General features: G+C 41.4%; 1 protein-coding gene across 5 annotated transcripts in view; it reads left to right on the top strand.

The window, feature by feature from the left end:
- The window catches only part of igsf9bb (immunoglobulin superfamily, member 9Bb), a 665,840-nt gene that overhangs the window by 640,476 nt on the left and 6,129 nt on the right, over nucleotides 1-19,235 (top strand). For 4 of the 5 annotated variants that reach the window (XM_068053913.1, XM_068053912.1, XM_068053916.1 and 1 more), the window contains one exon: nucleotides 16,373-16,494. In XM_068053913.1, the coding sequence (XP_067910014.1) occupies nucleotides 16,373-16,494 (122 nt within the window). Of the gene's footprint in view, nucleotides 1-15,288; nucleotides 15,458-16,372; nucleotides 16,495-19,235 lie in introns of those variants that run through there. The other variant, XR_010977166.1, reaches the window with a different exon arrangement.

Below are 19,235 nucleotides of genomic sequence, written 5' to 3'. Positions count from 1 at the left end.
CCACTTGGACTATCGTCTTTACTGTCACTGCTAAACTGGAAAAAAATTCACTTAAGAAAGAAAACTCTTGCGTTTTTGAAATTACAAGTATTCCCCTTTAAAGTATCATCTGCTAAAGCAATGCATGTTTCCGCTAGTTAAACATTGTTGCATCTGTCTTCTGAGTCGCTCAATGTGATTGTTCCTAAGCATTTTCCCTAATCCTGCCATTCCTCCCCCCTCTGTCAGCATGGTGAAGCCCATTGTAGATAAATATTTATGTTGTTAGATGCAGTGTAATCATTTACTAACTGTCATTAATTTCACATTGCAGCAAATTGTTAGGAACTGTCAAAGAAATGCAGTGGAATTATTTTGAACTGATGAGGTGATATTGCATAAACTGAATAAAAGCATCATAAGCTGTCTGTGATTGATGGGTCTGCTGAAAGTAAAAAGGTTTTGTCTTTGAGTCATGAAAACATGTAATCTGCCTTATGGAAGTGGCATAGATTTCAAATAAGCAAAGAAAAGCAGCTGAAAGCATTATTCAAACTCAATTGGTAATACAGCCCACATCGCCATATATGACGTTATTTTTCTATTCCATGTTATACCAGAGCCATTTTTCAATCCTGCCTAAACACGGTACACTCCTGTGAAAACATGATCAATCCATCCTTCAGATTAACTAACAAATCATCCACATTAAGTAATGCAATAAATATTAAGGGGACTGGACAGCATCAACTCCTGGAACACTTTTTTCACCTCTGGAATAGGTTTTGAATCAAGGCCAAACAAATGGATGCTCTCCTCTCCGGTAGCTGTGACAGGAGTCAAAATAATGCGATATATGCCATTTATAAATGTGTTCGAAAGCGGCTGTGTAAATTTGCCTCCTCCAGTGAAAGTGGCTTGTTCATAGCACAAGAATATTTTAAACTGTACTTGTGAAACGATTGATAGCTGCATGCTTTGCGTTCAGTAAATTTTATCTGCTCAATTTACATCCTTATTACAGGAGCTCTGTACAGGGTGGTAATTGTGTCTGAATATTATCTAAAAAGAAAGGGTTAACTATGAAAATAAGTTTACACTTGCCATTCTCTTTTTCAATGATATCACAAGAACAGCGAGTGCTGATTGGTTGGAATGTCAATACCCTGTTACCTCTAACCCCCTAGACTCATTACACATCTTTCTCCAGATTTGACTTCCTTTTGTAGTCAAGATCCACTGACAAAAATTAGTGAGAAAACTGTGAATACAGTATGTTTGATCACAAGCTGTACTATAAAGTAAATGATAGAGAAATAGTCTAAATTCTATTGACTTTTATAAATTGATAGTTTTAAAATACTATAAAATGTGATTGATACTACAGATCATATTGTCAGTAAATCTGATGCTATATGGTTAACATGCCTTTCTCAAACAGATCATTTTTCCACTCCCTCCTTTTATAACCATGCTTTTCTCCTCTCTTCTGGAAGAATTTACCTCTTGGTGGGGTACACTTCCACAGGCGCCAGTCACTATCCAGTGTATTGACAATGTGGCCTTTCTTCATATAAACTGATTCTTGATTATGAGGCATCACAAACAAATCTGTTGTTTCCAATATCCACACATGGGGGTGGATTTTGGCCACCTTTGTCATGCATTAATGGGCAGTAAGAGCCTCAAAATGGAGCTGGTAGACTTACCATCCCATTAACTCTGCCGATGTGGCTGGCTCAGTTTTGGAAGAAGTTCACTGCTGAGTGTCCAACTGTTTCAGGCGATAGACCCCTTTCAATATGGAAATCGAGGTCCATGCAGCCGATGCCACTCAGTAGCCCTTGATGTATAGCCATCCTCTGTCGGCTGTACCCTCAAGATCTTCATCTCTGTCCCCTGCTGCAGGGCTAGGATGCAAGCTGTCCCTCCGACAAGCTGCCTTCTGAGCCATCTTATCTCCCTGCCCATACTCTGAAGCACTAGTGCTGGGTACGTCTCCATGTGCAGACCTATCTAGCCTATCCTCTAAACCACACAGGGTGCCAGTCTCTGAGCTGACACTTGCTACTGTAAGGTCGACTGGCAGTGTGTGTTCATGGGTACTGCTCTCCTCCAGCTCGTTAACCAATGATGCTGCACCTGGAAGTGAGGAACAAAGGTTAACATTTAGTGTCGAGCATAAGCAGAAACAGATGAGTGGTTGTTGAAAACTGCTGCATTTTGTGTGGTAGAGTGGATGTTTCAATGAGAAGGGAAAGAGGACAAATGGCCAAGAACCCTGCAGGCAACCCTGGCAGGACCCATCCTCTCAATCTCTATGACCTGTTACTCGACTAAACAGAAGGTGTAAATGGAGGCTGTCATGTTCCTGCTTGCTCCCTATTAGTACTTGCTAGCTTCTACTGCAAGAAAGAAAGAAGAATGTTTTATATAGGCTAGTGAGATGCTTTGAGGATATGCGTATCAAGGTAAAATAGTGATGTCAGTATGTGAAGGGTGTCAGAGAAGTGAGGAGGTGAAGGCAGTAATAGTGAGGAGAGTAGAAGATGTAGTATGTGGCATTCAGATCAGAAAGAGTGATGTCTGCTACAGCAATTGGAGGAGAGTGCTGGTAATTGGGGAGGAAAGGATTGTGCGTCCTGGAGATCAGCTGCTGCAAGGTTATTCAGAAAGTAATGATTGATATGAGTTAGGAACCTTACCTTAGCAGCCCTTTTCATGTCATTAAACTTCTTCCTACTTTGCAGCCAGGGCTACTGGTGTATGCTCCTGGTATTGGCACATTCTGCCACCTCTGCCCACTGCTGCTGAACATCTTGTCCCCTAGGCTTTACTGCTGCCCGTTGAGAAGAAGACATCCCTCCTCCTACCCACCTCCTCTGCCAACACTTCCATCAACATTTCCATTGCAGCATCCGAAAACTGTGGAGTCTTCCACCCTCTCCTCTGCCTGCCATTTCACCAAGTTGAATTAAATGCAAGTTACCTGTGCCTGTGGTACACCTCCCCTTTAAGAGCTGCAGGTTGCCTTTAAATGGTGTCAGAGATGTGACTTTCCTGCTGCTCATTAGGTGAGCTACCAATCAATAGCCTTAGTCATGCTGGTAACTCACCTTTTTTTTATGATACTGAGGAGCCACCACCAATTTTACTTCTTAGTTGTGCCCATGTAATTGGGTGCACGCAATCTGCGCAGTGGCAATTCTGGGTTAGAAAATAAGGCCGAGATGAATTCCTACTGCAGTGTTATTTATTCAATTGCCATAAATCAGTGCCCTGATTATAAATAACACATGACATAGTATAAAACAACATATTCTCTGACTTACCATGAACAATGCCTTAAATGCTGCATCTGGGGATCATTTTGTCCATCAGACTTCAGATGTCACTGTCATATGTGCAAATTCCTGTGTCAAGCAAAGGAAAGTATAAAAAAGTCAGCTCTAATTGAGCTGAGTATCTGCTCCGTCCATTCAACCTCTGTTTGTAAGGCCTTGCGCCCTTGAATGGCCACCAATTGCACATAGCTATACTTCAGCAACCATACATTAAAACCCATGTTACATGGTTTCTGTTCTTCTAAAACAGCACATTCCCCAACCTACCATGGCACCACAGGAAATCCAACCATCTGCACAAAATTCAAATCACAGGAAATCTTTTAGTCTGTATGAAAAAATCATAAGGAATTTAAAGTCATCATGAGATTTGGAGTAGTTAAGATCACTTTCCCTGTAAGTCTTAATTTATTTCTTCATTTTATTTTGATTCCTCATCCTCATTTTGAAGTTATTTTCTCCCCTTTATCATTCCCCGATTGAAAGGGTGGGTGGGGGACCAGTTCCTAGACCCTGACAATGCTGCTCTAGAATGAGTCACTAGGAATGATAAAGTGGAGTGATTTCAATTTTGTGAGCAATATAGTTATTTGCAATTTTGATGTGTTTGTTAGTGTATATAAACAAGTCCACAATAAAGTCGTTCTCCGCTGACCAGGTTAAGAAATGGACCAGTAAGGGCTGGCTTAAATTGCATGTGCAGGCTGTGGTAAACGGCTCAATAGAGAAGTCACGGAGTTGGCATGAAAGTTTAAAATTTGCCTTTTCAGGGTTGTGCTGGAGAATTGAAAGAGCAGGAAGTGGAAATATCATATATCTGAAATTGCAAGTGTAATCCTGAGATTTAACTCGCATAACAAATCAGTGTAGGAGGATCCTTGCATTACCTCATAATTCCATCACTGGTAATGTGGAAGATGATTTCTTTCCCCCAGAACTGATACCCCTCACTTTGATGAGCACATATAAGTAGGTGGAAAGGGTGTTAATTCCTTACTTTTGGTAATCCTACAGCACTTAACAGATGTCTTTTAATTTACAGTGTTGTAACATTAATAACTTTTGGAGGTTCGGACAAATAATGATGTGGCAACCTTGATGAAGCATCTCACTTTTTAAACCTCTGTTTGCAGGTTTATGGAGTTATTTGATGGATAATACTTAAAGCCATGATATCTGTCATCTCTTTGTGGCAGCAAAGTGGCCCAAAGCAGGGGTCCAGAAATAGACATACTGGCCATGTTTTTTTCACTGACACAGCATCTCAGGACAACATTTGGTTAAGAGTGTGAGATAAACAATGAGAGCCATTGATAGTACAGTTTGGGTCATTTCACCCATTTGGTGACCCTCTTTGGATACCAGGTTTGGTGACATGAAAATAGCAAACTTACCTTTAAAAGGTGACATACATCAAACAAACATTCTGTTTGATACAATATTTAGCCAGTTAGCAGGCCTGGAGTCTTAAAGTAGTTGTGATTCTATGACATTTTACTTGGATAAACAAATACATCATCTAAAAAGAACCAAGATGAATACCATTTTTTGTATAGAGGCAAGAAGAATGAGAGGAATGGGAAAAATATATTAAATAACCCTTCTTAGTATATTTGGTTGCTTTATCTGCTTAGCAAGGTGAAGGTTGTTGGTTCCAGGAAATAGAACTCATTTTCAATTCTTGCAGCCAATGTAAGCATCAAACAACCCAAACTAGGATATGCACAGTCAAGGTACTGAGCAGAACTATCTCATCTCTACCTTAACCTCAATTCAAAAGAGCAGCTACTACCGCAGAGCAAATCTTTCCATTCCTTTACCATAAGATCATAAGAAATATCATAGGATCTTAAGAAATGGGAGCAGGAATCAGCCGTTTGGTCCCTTGAGCCTGCTCCGCCATTTAATAAGATCATGGTTGGTCTGATTGTGGCTTTAACTCCACTTTCCTGCCCGTCCCTCATAACCCTTGACTCCCTTGTAGATCAAAAATCTGTCTAACTCAACCTTGAATATATTCAATGACCCAGCCTCCTCTGCTGTCTGGAGTAGAGAATTCCAAACAGTAACGACCCTCTGAGAGAGGAAATTCCTCCTCATCTCCGACTTAAATGGGAGGTCCCTTATTTTGAAATTGTGCCCCCAGTTTGAAATTCCCCCACGAGGGGAAGCATCCTCTCAGCATTTACCCTGTCAAACCCCCTCAGAGTCTTACATGTTTCAATAAGACAACCTCTCATTCTTCTAAACTCCAATGAGTGTAGGCCCAAAGTGCTCAACCTTTCCTCATAAGACAACCCCTTCATTCTGGGAATCAGCTCACGAACCTTCTCTGAACTCCAAGACAAGTATATCTCTCCTGAAGTAAGGAGACCAAAACTGTATGCAATGCTCTAGGTGCAATCTCACCAGTGCCCTATATGGTTCTAGCAAAACTTCCCTACATTTACACTTCATCCCCTTTGCAATAAATGCCAAGATTCCATTTACCTTCATAATTATTGGCTGTACCTGCACGCTTAGTTTTTGTGATTCATGCATGAGGACGCCCAGATCCCTCAGTACCAAAGCATTCCACTGTCATTCACCATTTAAATAATATTCTGCTTTTCTATTCTTCCCGCTAAAGTGGACAACCTCACATTTTCCCACATTATACTCCATCTGCCAAATTTTTGCCCACTCACTTAGAATCATAGAAAGTTTAAGGTACAGAAAGAGGCCACTTGGCCCATCATGTCTGCCAACCGAAAAACGATCCACCTATCCTAATCCCACCTTCCAGTATTTGGTCCGTAGCCCTGCAGATTACGGCACTTGTGGTGCATATCCAGACTCCTTTTGAATGAGTTGAGGGTTTCTGCTTCAACTGAGCTTCAGGCAGTGAGTTCCAGACCCCCACCACCCTCTGGGTGAAAATGTTTTTCCTGTTCTCCCCTCTAATTGTTCTACCAATCACTTTAAATCTATGCCTCCTCGTCACTGACCTCTCTGCTAAGGTGAATAGGCCCTTCACCTCCACTTTATCCAGCCCCTCAAAATTTTGTACATTTCAATCAGATCTCCCCTCAGCCTTCCCTGTTCTAAGGGGAACAACCCCAGCCTATCCACCTTTCCTCATAGCTGCATTTTTCCAGTCCTGGCAACATCCTTGTAAATCTCCTCTGTACCCTCTCTAGTGCAATTACATGCTTTCTGTAATGAGGTGACCAGAACTGCATACAGTACTCAAAATGTGGCCTGACCAATGAGTTATACAGTTCCAGCATAACCTCCCTGCTCTAATATTCTATATCTCGGCTAGTAAAGGAAAGGATTCCATATGCCTTCTTAACCACCTTATCAACCTATCCTGCTACCTTCAGGGATCTGTGGACATTCACTCCAAGGTCCCTCATTTCCTCTACACTTCTCAGTATTTTCCCATTAATTGTGTATTCCTTTACCTTGTTTGACCTCCCCAAATGCATCACCTCACACTTCTCAGGTTGAATTCCATTTGCCACTTTTCTGCCTATCTGACCAGACCATCAATATCTTCCTGCAGCCTACAGCTATCCTCCTTGCTATCCACCAGACGGCCAATCTTTCTTTCGTCTGCAAACATCTTGATCATGCTCTCTACAATTACGTCCAAGTCGTTAATATATACCTCAAAAAGCAAGGGACCCAGTACTGAGCTCTGCGGAACGCCACTGGAATCAGCCCTCCAGTCGTTAAAACACCCGTCAACAATTACCCTTTGTTTCCTGCCACTGAGCCAATCTTGTATCCACCTTGCTGCATTTCTCTGGATCCCATGGGATTTTATTTTTTTACCAGTCTGCCATGTGGGACCTTGTCAAAAGCCTTGCTAAAATTTATGTAGACCACATCAACTACACTACCCTCATCTATCTTCCTTGTTACTTCTTCAAAAAATTCGATCAAGTTGGTCAAACAAGATCTTCCCTTAACAAATCCCTGCTGCTATCTTTGATTAACCTGTGCATTTCTAAGTGACAATTTATCCTGTCTCTCAGAATAGATTCCAATAATTTGCCCACTACGGAGGTTAGACTGACTGACCTGTAATTATTCGGTCTATCCTTTGTTCCCTTTTTTAACAGAGGTACCACGTTAACAGTTCTCCAATCCTCCAGCACCACACCTGTAAGGACTGGAAAATGATGGTCAAACCTTCTGCTATTTCCTCTCTTGCTTCTTTTAACAGCCTGGGATACATTTCATCCAGGCCTGGTGATCTATCAACTTTCAAGGATGCTAATCCCATTAATACTTCCTCTCTCCCTATGTTTATCACAGCCAATGCTTCACACCTCCTCCTCAACGACAATATCTGCATCGACCCCCTCTTTTGTGAAGACAGATGCAAAGTATTCATTAAGAACCATACCAACATCTTCTATCCCGTTGCAGACTCTGTGCCCTCCTTGCAATTTGCTTTCCTACCTATCTTTGTATCATCTGCAAATTTCGCTACAATACACTTGGTCCCTTCATCCAAGTTATCAATATAATCATAAATAGTTGAGGTCCCAGCACTGATCCCTGTGCACTCTGCTAGTTACAGTTGGCAAACTGAAAATGCCTCATTTATCCCAACTCTGTTTCCTTTAAGTTTGCCAATCCTGCATCACGCTAATATATTATTACCCCCAACACCATGAGTTCTTATCTTATGTCGTAACCTTTTATGTGGGATCTTATTGAATGCCTTTTGGAAATCCAAATACACTGCATCTACTGATTCCCCTTTATCAACTCTGCTTGTTACATCCTCATCTGGGAGATTACTAGTTTAATCCTAAATTATGGGCAGTTTGATGCTGTTGGGTTATATTACGCCAAGAACTTGTTTGAAACAGCTGAAGTGCCCTTCTTAAGACCCTTCCAGCCATAATTACACAACAACACAATGTAGTCGTCACTAAAGGAGATTTCCACTATGCAATGGGATTATAAACACACTTTTGTCCTTGCATATTCATACTTTACACATTAGTTATAGGGAGGAGCTGTTCACCTCATTTGCCTTGATCAGATTCAAACCTAGGTCCCGTACGTGAAAAGGCAATGTGCTAACTACCTACACCACCTGATAAATCCCCTTAAATGCTTTCTTTAAATAATAAATCACATATGTTTTACTGGACATGATTTTCTCAGAGTGTGAAGTAGTTGTAGACATGGCTTCTTTTTCATTGCCCTCACTCTGGTGACCAAAAATAGTTCTGATCGCTGAAGGTTTCAGTAACATCGCAACTGGCCTACTTGCAACAGGCATTTGAAATGTACAAGTTAAAATAATAGTCCCCAATGAGGACATTCTTCATTTGCTAATGTTTAGTGAGAGCTTTAATGCTTCTTTTAACAGTTGTGCTATAAATTGCAAACAAAGAAAACTTCCTGTAAGTATTTTCTATGCAAAATATACATTTTATTCAGTGTGCTGGACAGAAAAAATGTAACATAGATGTATTTTACTTCTGTGTTGTATAAGTGCTCTGTAGCCTGAATATATAGTTTATAAATATTTTGAATACACATGTTACATCTCTGATACTTTACAATGTAGTTGGACTTTTTACCCCTTAATTATTTTGTTTGTTGGTATTAGATCTATATTTCAAGATATCTATTTTGATATATTTAGAAATTAAGTATTTTTGCTTACTAGTTAGAGGGAGGTTCACTCAACCTTGATAAAATAGATACAACTAGATTACTGACCAATATTAAGTTGTATGCAATCAATAAAGTTCAATTTGCAAATTGGCATCCATGATAAGTGTTGCCTAAGGGTGTTGTGCTTCATGTTCCTTCCTGAACTAATGTGTACAGCAGTGGGGAATTGCCACTGGAGGCTGATGATATAGTAATTTAACTCCTATCAGACTGCATCAAATTGCTTAACTCTAGTTGCTGAAGTTACCAACTTTGCCTTGGCTTATCAGGCTTATAAAGAAGGCGATATTAGTGTCCGTGATGAAGCACTTCTGGGACTGAGCAATATCAGGGCAATTCTGACCTAACCCGCCTGTCAGAAAACTGATGGGATCTGGTGCAATGCTAGTTTTACACCCCGTCTTATTTTACTCTGTATTGAAAAATGGAGTGCAATATTGGGCGGGATTCAAAATGGACACTCTATTCAATCCAACAGTTTTCCTGCCCAGTTGGATTAAAATTACTCCCAAAAGTCTAAACTAAAGGCAATTAGAGCAATTTGTTTTAAATTTTCTTTCACTTCCCCCTCATTTTCCCCTTACTCCCTCCATTTCCTGAATTGATGACCCCCAATGGAGTTGGCTTCCACACTTACTACCTGGTAACCTGGCTGTAGAATCATAGCTATGCCTGATCTCATTCTCATCTGTCGTCTACACATCCATACTTTCCAAAAGTTATTACTTTGTAACAATCGGGCATTGATTGTTTTTTCTCCTTGACCCAGGGATGCTGAGCCTAATTGTAGCATCCCTACTACCAATGCAAATGAGATGCTAACTCAGTGCAAACCAGAAACCAACCCGGGATCTTTCTGGTCTGTATGTCACCATACATTGACATTGACATCCCAAACAATTTGATTTCAGAATATATTATAAACATGCTGCAATAATTTACTCAGTTTCTGCTGCTCGAGTAGAACTATAATGAGGGAGGAGTAGAAAATGATGTATTCATAAAGAAGCCCCTAAAAAAACAGTATTTTGAAAGCTGAAGTTTCTCATGCTAAAACAATGTGTTGAAACATTTTTAATTGTCAAATTTGTTTTCTTCCTATTTAATTTAAAAGAAGAATGCCATAAATACCATTGATTGTCATGACATCACCAGTGGAAAAGTCCACTAAGCAGGGGATTGGAGATATTTATCTAGGATTTATAACCTATTCTATTTTAAACTGTTCACAAGAAGTTCATTTTCATTGTAAAAGTTGGAGCAAAGTCAGCAAATGGTCTCATGAGTCCTACAATAAAACTGTCCCCATTTATCTGTCAACTTTAGGACAAAAATCCCATCAAGAGCAACTGGTGAGAACATGGGGTAGAAATTTATCCAGCCCTCATCTGAGCCCAGAATTGAAGCTGTGTAAGCAGCATTTGCTCCAACCTGGAGGCTTGAGACCATCCCGAAATAGGGCCTCGGGCCTCATTTTAATAATTTAAACCAATTGCCAGCACCTGTCGCGCCTCCACTGGCAGCTTGCCCATTTGGAGAAATTAATATTGGGCCACTTACCTCACAGGCTGTGAAGGAAATATTCCACAAATTGTGTATTGTAAATGATCTCCGTTCACTTACCATTTATTGCTTTACAAAATTTCTTTCCTCCTCTTTAGGTTCTTCCACAGCACTCAGCATTCCCTGCTGAGAGGCAGAGCTGGCAAACTACATCCAGGTATCTTCCCATGTCGCTCTGTAACTATCCACTAGGTGAGGTGGTCACGATCGGCTAGTGGTGACACCCTACCTGTAAAGAAGAACTTCAGTGTTGCCCACCCAAATCCCCTGCACTCCTAGCTCCCCCCCCCCCCCGCCCCCCACAACCCTGTCAAAACAACTCAAATAAGTATGTGAGCTTGTATAAAAAATTGAGATAGCAAACCCACATCCAACCACGCAGTGGCACTGTTTGTTGGTGCATCAATCTACATACATACATACGAATTAGGTGCAGGAGTAGGCCCCTCGAGCCTGCTCCACCATCCAATAAGATCATGGCTGATCTGATTGCAACCCTGACTCCACATTCCCGCCTACCCCCGAAAAGCTTTCACCGCCTTTCTTATCAAGAATCTATATACCTCTGCCTTAAACTTATTTAAAGACTCTGCTCCACTACCTTTTGAGGAATAGAGTTGCAAAGACTCAGAACCCTCTGAGAGAAAAGAATTCTCCTCATCTGTCTTAAGTGGGCAACCCCTTATTTTTAAACAGTGACCCCTAGTTCTAGATTCTCCCACAAGGGGAAACATCTCCTAGCCTGAGAGGCCTTAATCATTCAGCCTTGATATGGATGTCTACAAGCTAAAAGATGTTTCCTAATAAGCTGTCCAAATGCCATATCAGTACCATGAAGGCAACAAGATATCTGGGGAATCTTGGCAAAATGTATCATAAATTTCAAACTCATCTTGGAGTGTATATGGTGTTCCAATAAAGATGTCAGAAGATTGTAAAAAATAAAATTAAAAGATCAATTCCCAGTTCTCATTTTCTCAAAATCTACCAAAATGCACGTTGGAATAAAATGAGAACTTAATAAAATGGTCAACAATTCGGGATGGGCAATAAATGCTGGTCCAGTCAGCGATGCCCACATCCCCCGAATGAATGAAAAAAGAATGTAAACTGTGAAAAAGCTATTAGTTCTTCCTATTGAATCCCCAATGCTTCCATTGAGGCCCACTCACATTTCTTTTGGCATTTCCATCTGAAGATTCCTGGAAGTATTTGCTAAGGAATGCATTTGACGCAAGTATACCCTTGCAAAGAAACACATTTTCTGATGCAATCTATTTAAATTCAATCCAACTGTCTGACTAAGAAAGGGGACAAGGGTGGAATTTTATGCTGTCCCCCCAGGGCAGGTTTGGAGGCAGGGAGAGCATAAAATGGGTGGGATTGTGGCTGGTGGGGACCATGCCACCATCCCGCCTCTGCCGAAATTTAGTCCAGGACCGCTATCCCTGTTGACGGCCTTCCCGCCCCGCCGCCAATTGAGGTCCTTAACTGGGTAATTAATCCCGAAATAAGAGCCTCTTCCTGCCGCAGTTGCAATTAGTCGTGCAGCAGGCAGCTCTGTTGCCACATGTGCAGTCTGCTTCCCATCTGCGGCAGTGGGGGTGGGGGTCTCTCATTCAAAGGTACTTCGAGGGACCCAGCATCGGGAAGGTGGATGGGCCCGCTGAGGGCCATTCCCCTGTCCTTGCTGCCAACCATGCTCCCCCCCCATCCCACGATCTCCACCCCATGAAACCCCTCCCGCCCTGACCTACCTTAAGCCTGCTTCCAGCACCACTGCTCTGCGGTGGCACTGCAGCTGCCAGCTTCCGATTGGCCAGCAGCTTTGCAAGGCTGGGACTTCTGGCGACAGGGTCCTACATCCTATGGAAGACCCGCCGCTGTCAAGTTAAGTGTCTGATTGGCACTAAATTCACAGGCCTCCAAACAAGAGGCAACGCGGGGATCTCGGCACCGATTTCCCCCGACGTCAAGATTCCCCCCGCCAGCATAAAATTCCACCCCAAGATTTATTTTCAATAATCATCACTTTTATTATCTGAAGTCAGTGCCAACAGTGTGGGGATTATTGTGGAGACATGGGGAAACTTTTAAACTAATCCCCCCCCCCCCACCCCCCCACGTCAGATACATCCAGGCCAATATTACTCACCATTGACTTCAATTCTACATCCAACACAAGACATTACATGTTGCAACTTTAAATAAAATGTTCAATACATAAATACATAAAAAGGCTGAACATGTTACTATTTTGGACTATTTGCCATTTTTTGAGAGTAAGTTTCACACCTTTTAAGATGTTTCCCATAGCCACTTTATTGGGTCTGGTTATACCACACACCATCCTTCACCAAGGAAATAGCTGAGTAATCTGCTTTCTTAACTCTACCAGCACTGGTCTGAGGCCAATCATTAGGAAGTACTTGAGAGCAGCCTGGGTTAGTGATTCATCCTCTCTGATGGTGAAGTGATGGCTGACATTCATGCCGGGGTCGAGTTTCTGTCGCTAACTGGGTGGTAACACACTCAAAATGGGGTTGGTAGCTTTATCACCCCAATAACACAGCTGTCGAATTTGAAAGGGGCCTACCACCGGGTGTCCAAAGCATCTGCCTGCTTCAGGTCCTAGTCAGCTTTTAATTGGCAATTCAGGATTCTATGACTTAAATAAGGCCACTGCCACCCCAGGACTCTTCACCCTCTATAATTGTGACTGCCTCCCCCAACGCAAAATTTACCTCCCTGTTGCTTGATCTTGAGGCCTTAATCCAGCAAGTTGCATTGGGACATTTGCTTGGTGCCTCACAGCTCCCCTGCCAAATTTAAATGAGACCATGGCTTCAAAACTGCGGGGGCCTCTACGCCACTGAAACTGGCAGCCGGCAATTGTGCTTCTCCAATTGTGCTTCTCCAATCCAGTTTCTCTCCATTACTAGAGGCCTTAAATATAAGACAGTCATTAATAAATCCAATAGGAAATTTAGGAGACACTTTTTTACCCAGAGAGTAGTTAGAATGTGGAATAGTTCAGGCGAATAGCACAGTTGCATTTATGGGGCAGCTACATAAGTGCATAATGGAGAAAGAATAGAAAGTATGCTGATAGGGTTAGATGAAGTATGGTTGGAGGACACTCGTCTGGAACATAAACCTTGGACCAGTTGGACCGATTGGCCTTTTCTGTGCAGTAAATTCTACGTGAATTCTATTCTAATGGGAATTACTCAGTGCTTAAGATTCATAAGCACTCCATGGTATCACCCAAATGTTTAATTTTAATCCCACCTTAAGTAATTTTGCACTATATCATTAATTATAAATTTAGATGATGACATCCTTTACAGTAACACTGTAGCTGAGCAGCAAATATAGAGAACATAAAACAAGCATATTTAAGAAATTCACTAGTCAATCTCCCATGATGTGGCAAACGAAGTCAAGACAAGGCATACTGTTCAGGTCAAGGCACAGAGGTAATTGGACCAAGACAGCAGCAAAAGATGGGGGGGAGGTATATGGAAGGGGTGAAGAGGGAAAGGGAGTGGAGAGCCGACAAACTGCTCAGTGAGGGGAGGTACAGTTGGCCAAAATGGTGGAAAAGGTTGGCAGAGGGCCATTATAAAATGATAATGCCAGGGATTCTGATGGACAAAAATTATGGTCAGTGGGGGAGGAGGGAAGACAGAGGGTTGTTGGATGTCCAGACTGATGCTCTGTGATGGGAGGAGGAATAGGGGCGGCCAACAGGGGAATTGGAATCCTTCTGATTCATCCACTAGTTTCATAGATGAACTGCAAGTTGGCTGACAGGTTCATATTATTGTGACAGCTATGGGTACAGAATTAAAATTAGCATGATGGTAGTTTGTCATTGTAAATGCCTGTCTCAGCACCACTTACAGTCATTGCATTAATTGCAGGTAATTTAAAATGAACAAAATTAGGGTCACTTGAAATGGAATGTTGTAACCCACCTACTATTTTAATCTATATTTAATGGCTGAAACATTCCCTTAGAGACTGACACCTTTTCTAAGTTTAGTGTTTGTTACAATAATATTGTGAAATATTTCCTGGTGTGAGAGAGTATAGTTTGGTGGTAATGTTGGGATTTCCCAATACTGTATAGTAATGTTGCTTCCATTCCATTCCCTGTGAGCCAGACTCCACACCTATCAACTTGCTGCTTCAAATAACATCACTGTCCCCTGCATTTCATTTATAACCGAAACAGAATTGTCTCACTCTGACATTTAAGAACTGCGACTACCAGAATTCAATTTCATTATTGTCTTTGATCAATTTCCACAGCTTTCTTTGACCCAGTCCCATACTAACTACTTAAAATATACATACTCAGTCAACAACTTCTCGTGTCTCATGAGTTGTAAAATTTACACCTGTGTTTGCTACATGATGAGTTACTTTGCCTCAAGAGAGAGGAAAGGCAAGAGAAAATAAGAAAAAAAAAACCCTAGTGTTCCTAGAACCTGACTCATGAGCAGCAAGGGCAGAGGCAAAGCAGCAGGACATCAACCTGTCTCTCATTTGAGAGTACAGTTTGTGGCATAGGAATAGTTTTAAAACAAAAAAGAGGCAAAACAGTATTGGAATCTAAAGAAAATACATAACTGGAGAACAGAGTAAGAAACCATTGAGTTGATTTATTGCATGTAACCAGCAGTGTCCCATCATTATTCTGTTTCAGATGTTTTGATCATGTCTTCTCCAAAGAGTTTATGGAATGAAAGAATAAATAAGATAGAAAATTGGACATCGGGGCACACGTTTTAGGGACATGAAACAGCGGAACAAGACCCAATTTCAGAAGCCAGTGCCCACAACTCAAGAACATCCAACCCAAAATTTGTTCCCAGGTGTGCCTTGGAGGCACCTAAAATAGGTGTTATATCTGCCATTTATATCTGCAAGGAACCTAATGCCTGCTTTCAGTCCCTATACAGGAATCAGTTACTGGTGAACAGAGCAGGTGCAGGACTACCACATTCTGGGTAGAATGCTCTCCCAACTGCACAGTATCTCTGATTGCCCCTCCCCCATTATCGCTAGCACCCTCCCCCCTGTTTTGGGACATACCTTCAAGCTGAGCTGAATAGGTGCTGCAGCTCACCTGAATTAAGCAAACAAGGCCCAAGGTTCAATTTCAGATAAGCCTGAGGCCTCACAATTGCATGCACCGAAAAATGGGCCATAATGATTTTCTGTCCCTGTTTTTTCTGTTAACAGAGAACCAGCATCTGACAAGGTGGCACAGTGAGTTGGTCTCCATTTGCCATGTCATGGGCTTGTAGAGTTTGAAGTTTGCCTTTTGCAGTTCCCTGCACGGTGACACCTAGATATCAGCTTTTTTTGTTGTGCAAAATACCCATCAGAAAACAGGCACTTTTCCATGAAGATGGAATAATAATCACTCCAATCATCACCACCACCCACCCCACCCCCCTCCCCCCCTCCTCCCGATCAACCTGGCCTAAGGAGATGAAGAGGGACGAACGTGAGAAATACTTTAAAAAGCTATCTGAGTTCAGGTCATGTGGCTTGAATGTGGGATAATTTTAAAATTGGTTCTACTTGATTGAATATCTTAGACCCAGTCTGTCCAACCACATGGTTGAATTTTGGTTCAGATACTGTAGATAATATATTAGAAAGAATAGATGCTTTACTAACAAGCTATCATCCAGTGATAGTAGACAATTGCAAGTCAGACTGCCTAACTGTTAAAGTTGAATTCTTCCCCATCCCCTTTTCTGTTTCTCTTGATCCCACAGGAGGCCTCCAGATACACATGGTGCGGCTGCTGTACCTGAGAGTTTCGAAGTACTGAGATATCCACGGATACGAAAGCCCAAGAAGGCAACCCAGCTCACTTCAAAGGCACAGCGAAAAAACAGTGAGTGACGTGCTGACAGAAATAGGGCTGAACATTGGATAACTTTGAAGTAGATCTGAGCATGAATGAGTAATATGTACAGACCTCACCAACAAGTTCTTCCTTGGATAGATTTTCAGAATCTGTTTTGTATTTTTAGAATAGCAGAGGTACCAAATACTTATTTGTGATCTCAACATTGGAACACAACACATTCATGTAACATTCCTCTATCCACTGTTATAACCTATTGGCTAACTCAATTAGTGTAATTAAGTTAGTGCCGCAATTAAAAGAGAAGGGAGAGAATTGCCTTGCAAATGTATTAGGTGTACATATAACATTTCAAATTGTCATTCCGAGGCTTTAGTTGCTATTGTTTTAAATACTATCACATCCTAAGCATAATGATGAGATTTATATAAACACAAAGGATTTATAGTTCAGATTAGTTTGGTATTTTTACTAAGATATACCTTTCATAATACTTTGAATGCTTTGATCAGTTTGATAGGTTCTACACAGGTATGACTTGCCTTCATCTGATGAATAATTCTGCTGAATTCATTGTGGAATAAGGCTATCCAATGGAGAATTAGGCTAACTTTTACTTCAGAAGAACATTGAAGCATCAAGCAAGCCACATTAAAGTTAAATCTGACTTAGTCAACCATTCCTTACTCTTAGGAAACATGATGTCACAAAAATAGTCTCTTAAGTAGAAAAGATTGTCTGGATTTGGTTCACAGTAATAGGAGAGATACTGGACAAAATTTAATGGAAAAGTTCTGCACTCTATCCAATTTTGTACATGAATTTTTTTACACAGCTTACATAAAATAGGGTACGCATCGAGTAGCTTGAATGTATCTAGAACACAATTTTCTCCAGCTCTGCTGGACAGAAATGGCACAGTAGCACAATGAAAATCATGACACATCACCAACTAATGTGTTCTTGCCAATGTCCTAGCTTCTGACATTTTAGTATGGTCCTTGATATGACTGGCCCATGCACCCACCTGACACAGCTGGGAACCTTATTAGCCCATGCAAACTGGGGTTCCTTGGCATCAATAGGACCACTGCATGTGCTACAGCCATTGGTTCTTGGCACTGAGCAGCCTAACCAGCAGTCTTTAAAGGGACCAATGCAGGGCGCTCAGGAAAAGTTCATTAAAAAGGTTTGTCAGTGATTTCTGTGGGGTCATGAGGAGCAATAATCTTCCTCATTGTCCCACAAAAATCAAAATCTGTGATGCCCAACCCTTGGCAGCCTTCCCCAGGATGACTTGCCCCTCACCATGACTCCCCCCCGCCCCCTTTAATTTACCTGGACCTGCTGGGGTCCACATTCGAGGCACTGGATTCCTGGAACCTTCTGAGAAGTTCCTGTGTTCTATTTTCTTTACTCAGAGAGTAGTAGGGGCGTGGAACGCCCTGCCTGCAACAGTAGTAGACTCGCCAACTTTAAGGGCATTTAAGTGGTCATTGGATAGACATATGGATGAAAATGGAATAGTTTAGGTCAGATGGTTTCACAGGTCGGCGCAACATCGAGGGCCGAAGGGCCTGTACTGCGCTGTAATGTTCTATGTTCTATGTTCCTGCATTTTGAGCAGTTGGAACGGTAATGATTTTTCAAAATTGTTGCACCTCTTGCATAAGGCAGTGCTGATGTCTGTCAAAAATGAACAAACACCCCTATATTTCAGGAAACATTTTATAAAGTATGTTAAAAAAAATCATTAAAACATAGCGATCAAGGAAACAAAGCTCTGGGTCTACATCTGTGCATATATCTGCAGAACTCCTTTCTAGCTGATTGTAATATGAAGTGAGTGGTTAAGCAGCTAGAGGTATAACTCTGGTCTGCCATGCATGCATCACACTTCAGAGGCAAGCCTGAGACTGGAAGTTCCAGTCTAACTGCAACCTGCATTATGCCGGAAACCAGTCCTATGTGAAATATTCTCTACCCATCAATTGTTATGTTGTTTTCTTTTTAGTAATCCAATAGATCTGCCTGCTTGGTAATTTTTGTAAAACATATCTGTAGCCTTTTTCATGTGAAATTCAGCCCTGTCTAATCCATCCGTTCACACTGGATAAACCCAGTAGTATTTTCAACATGTCAAAAATCTAATGCAATGCAGCATATTTTTGTCATGCACTGATTGAACAGAATGCTCAGCTGAGTAGAGCAGGAAAGGTAGAATGTTTAAGGGGATTCCTTTATTTCTTGCCATAACTTTGGCACCTTCTCTCCACCAAACATACAGTGGGCAGTCATGAGAAACCCTGCAGAACTTGCTGACAAAGATCCCCTGATACTATCAGGGCTTCTGACATTTTAAATTTAATAGGTTCACCAATACTTTGGTAGGCTGAGAATGTCCCGTTATATAAATTTCAACCCAAAGTGCAAAGAAAAGAGGAATTCAATCTTCAGATCATAATTAAGAAAATGAACTCCAATTTTGATTCACTTAATTTCTCGCTGCTTCCCTCCACCATTCAGCTTTCAGCATGTCATCTAATTATCACTTAATTCTATTTTATGTGAGGAAATATATTCCTCAGAGTCTGTTCTGTTTTCATTTCCTCCTCCATTTGTCCCCTCTGACACATTACTTTCTTAAAGGCAGCAACTCATATAAGGGTTTGGCTTCACAAGTAATAACAATACTTCACTCAAGTAGCTATTTTCAGATATGAACTTTGACAATGAGCATCAGGAGGTCATTTAACTGTGTAGGCCAT

Source organism: Heterodontus francisci, chromosome 22, assembly GCF_036365525.1.
Source record: "Heterodontus francisci isolate sHetFra1 chromosome 22, sHetFra1.hap1, whole genome shotgun sequence".
NCBI lineage: Eukaryota > Metazoa > Chordata > Chondrichthyes > Heterodontiformes > Heterodontidae > Heterodontus > Heterodontus francisci.
The sequence above is the reverse complement of the archived record's forward strand: the minus strand, read 5'-3'. Positions and strand labels throughout refer to the sequence as shown.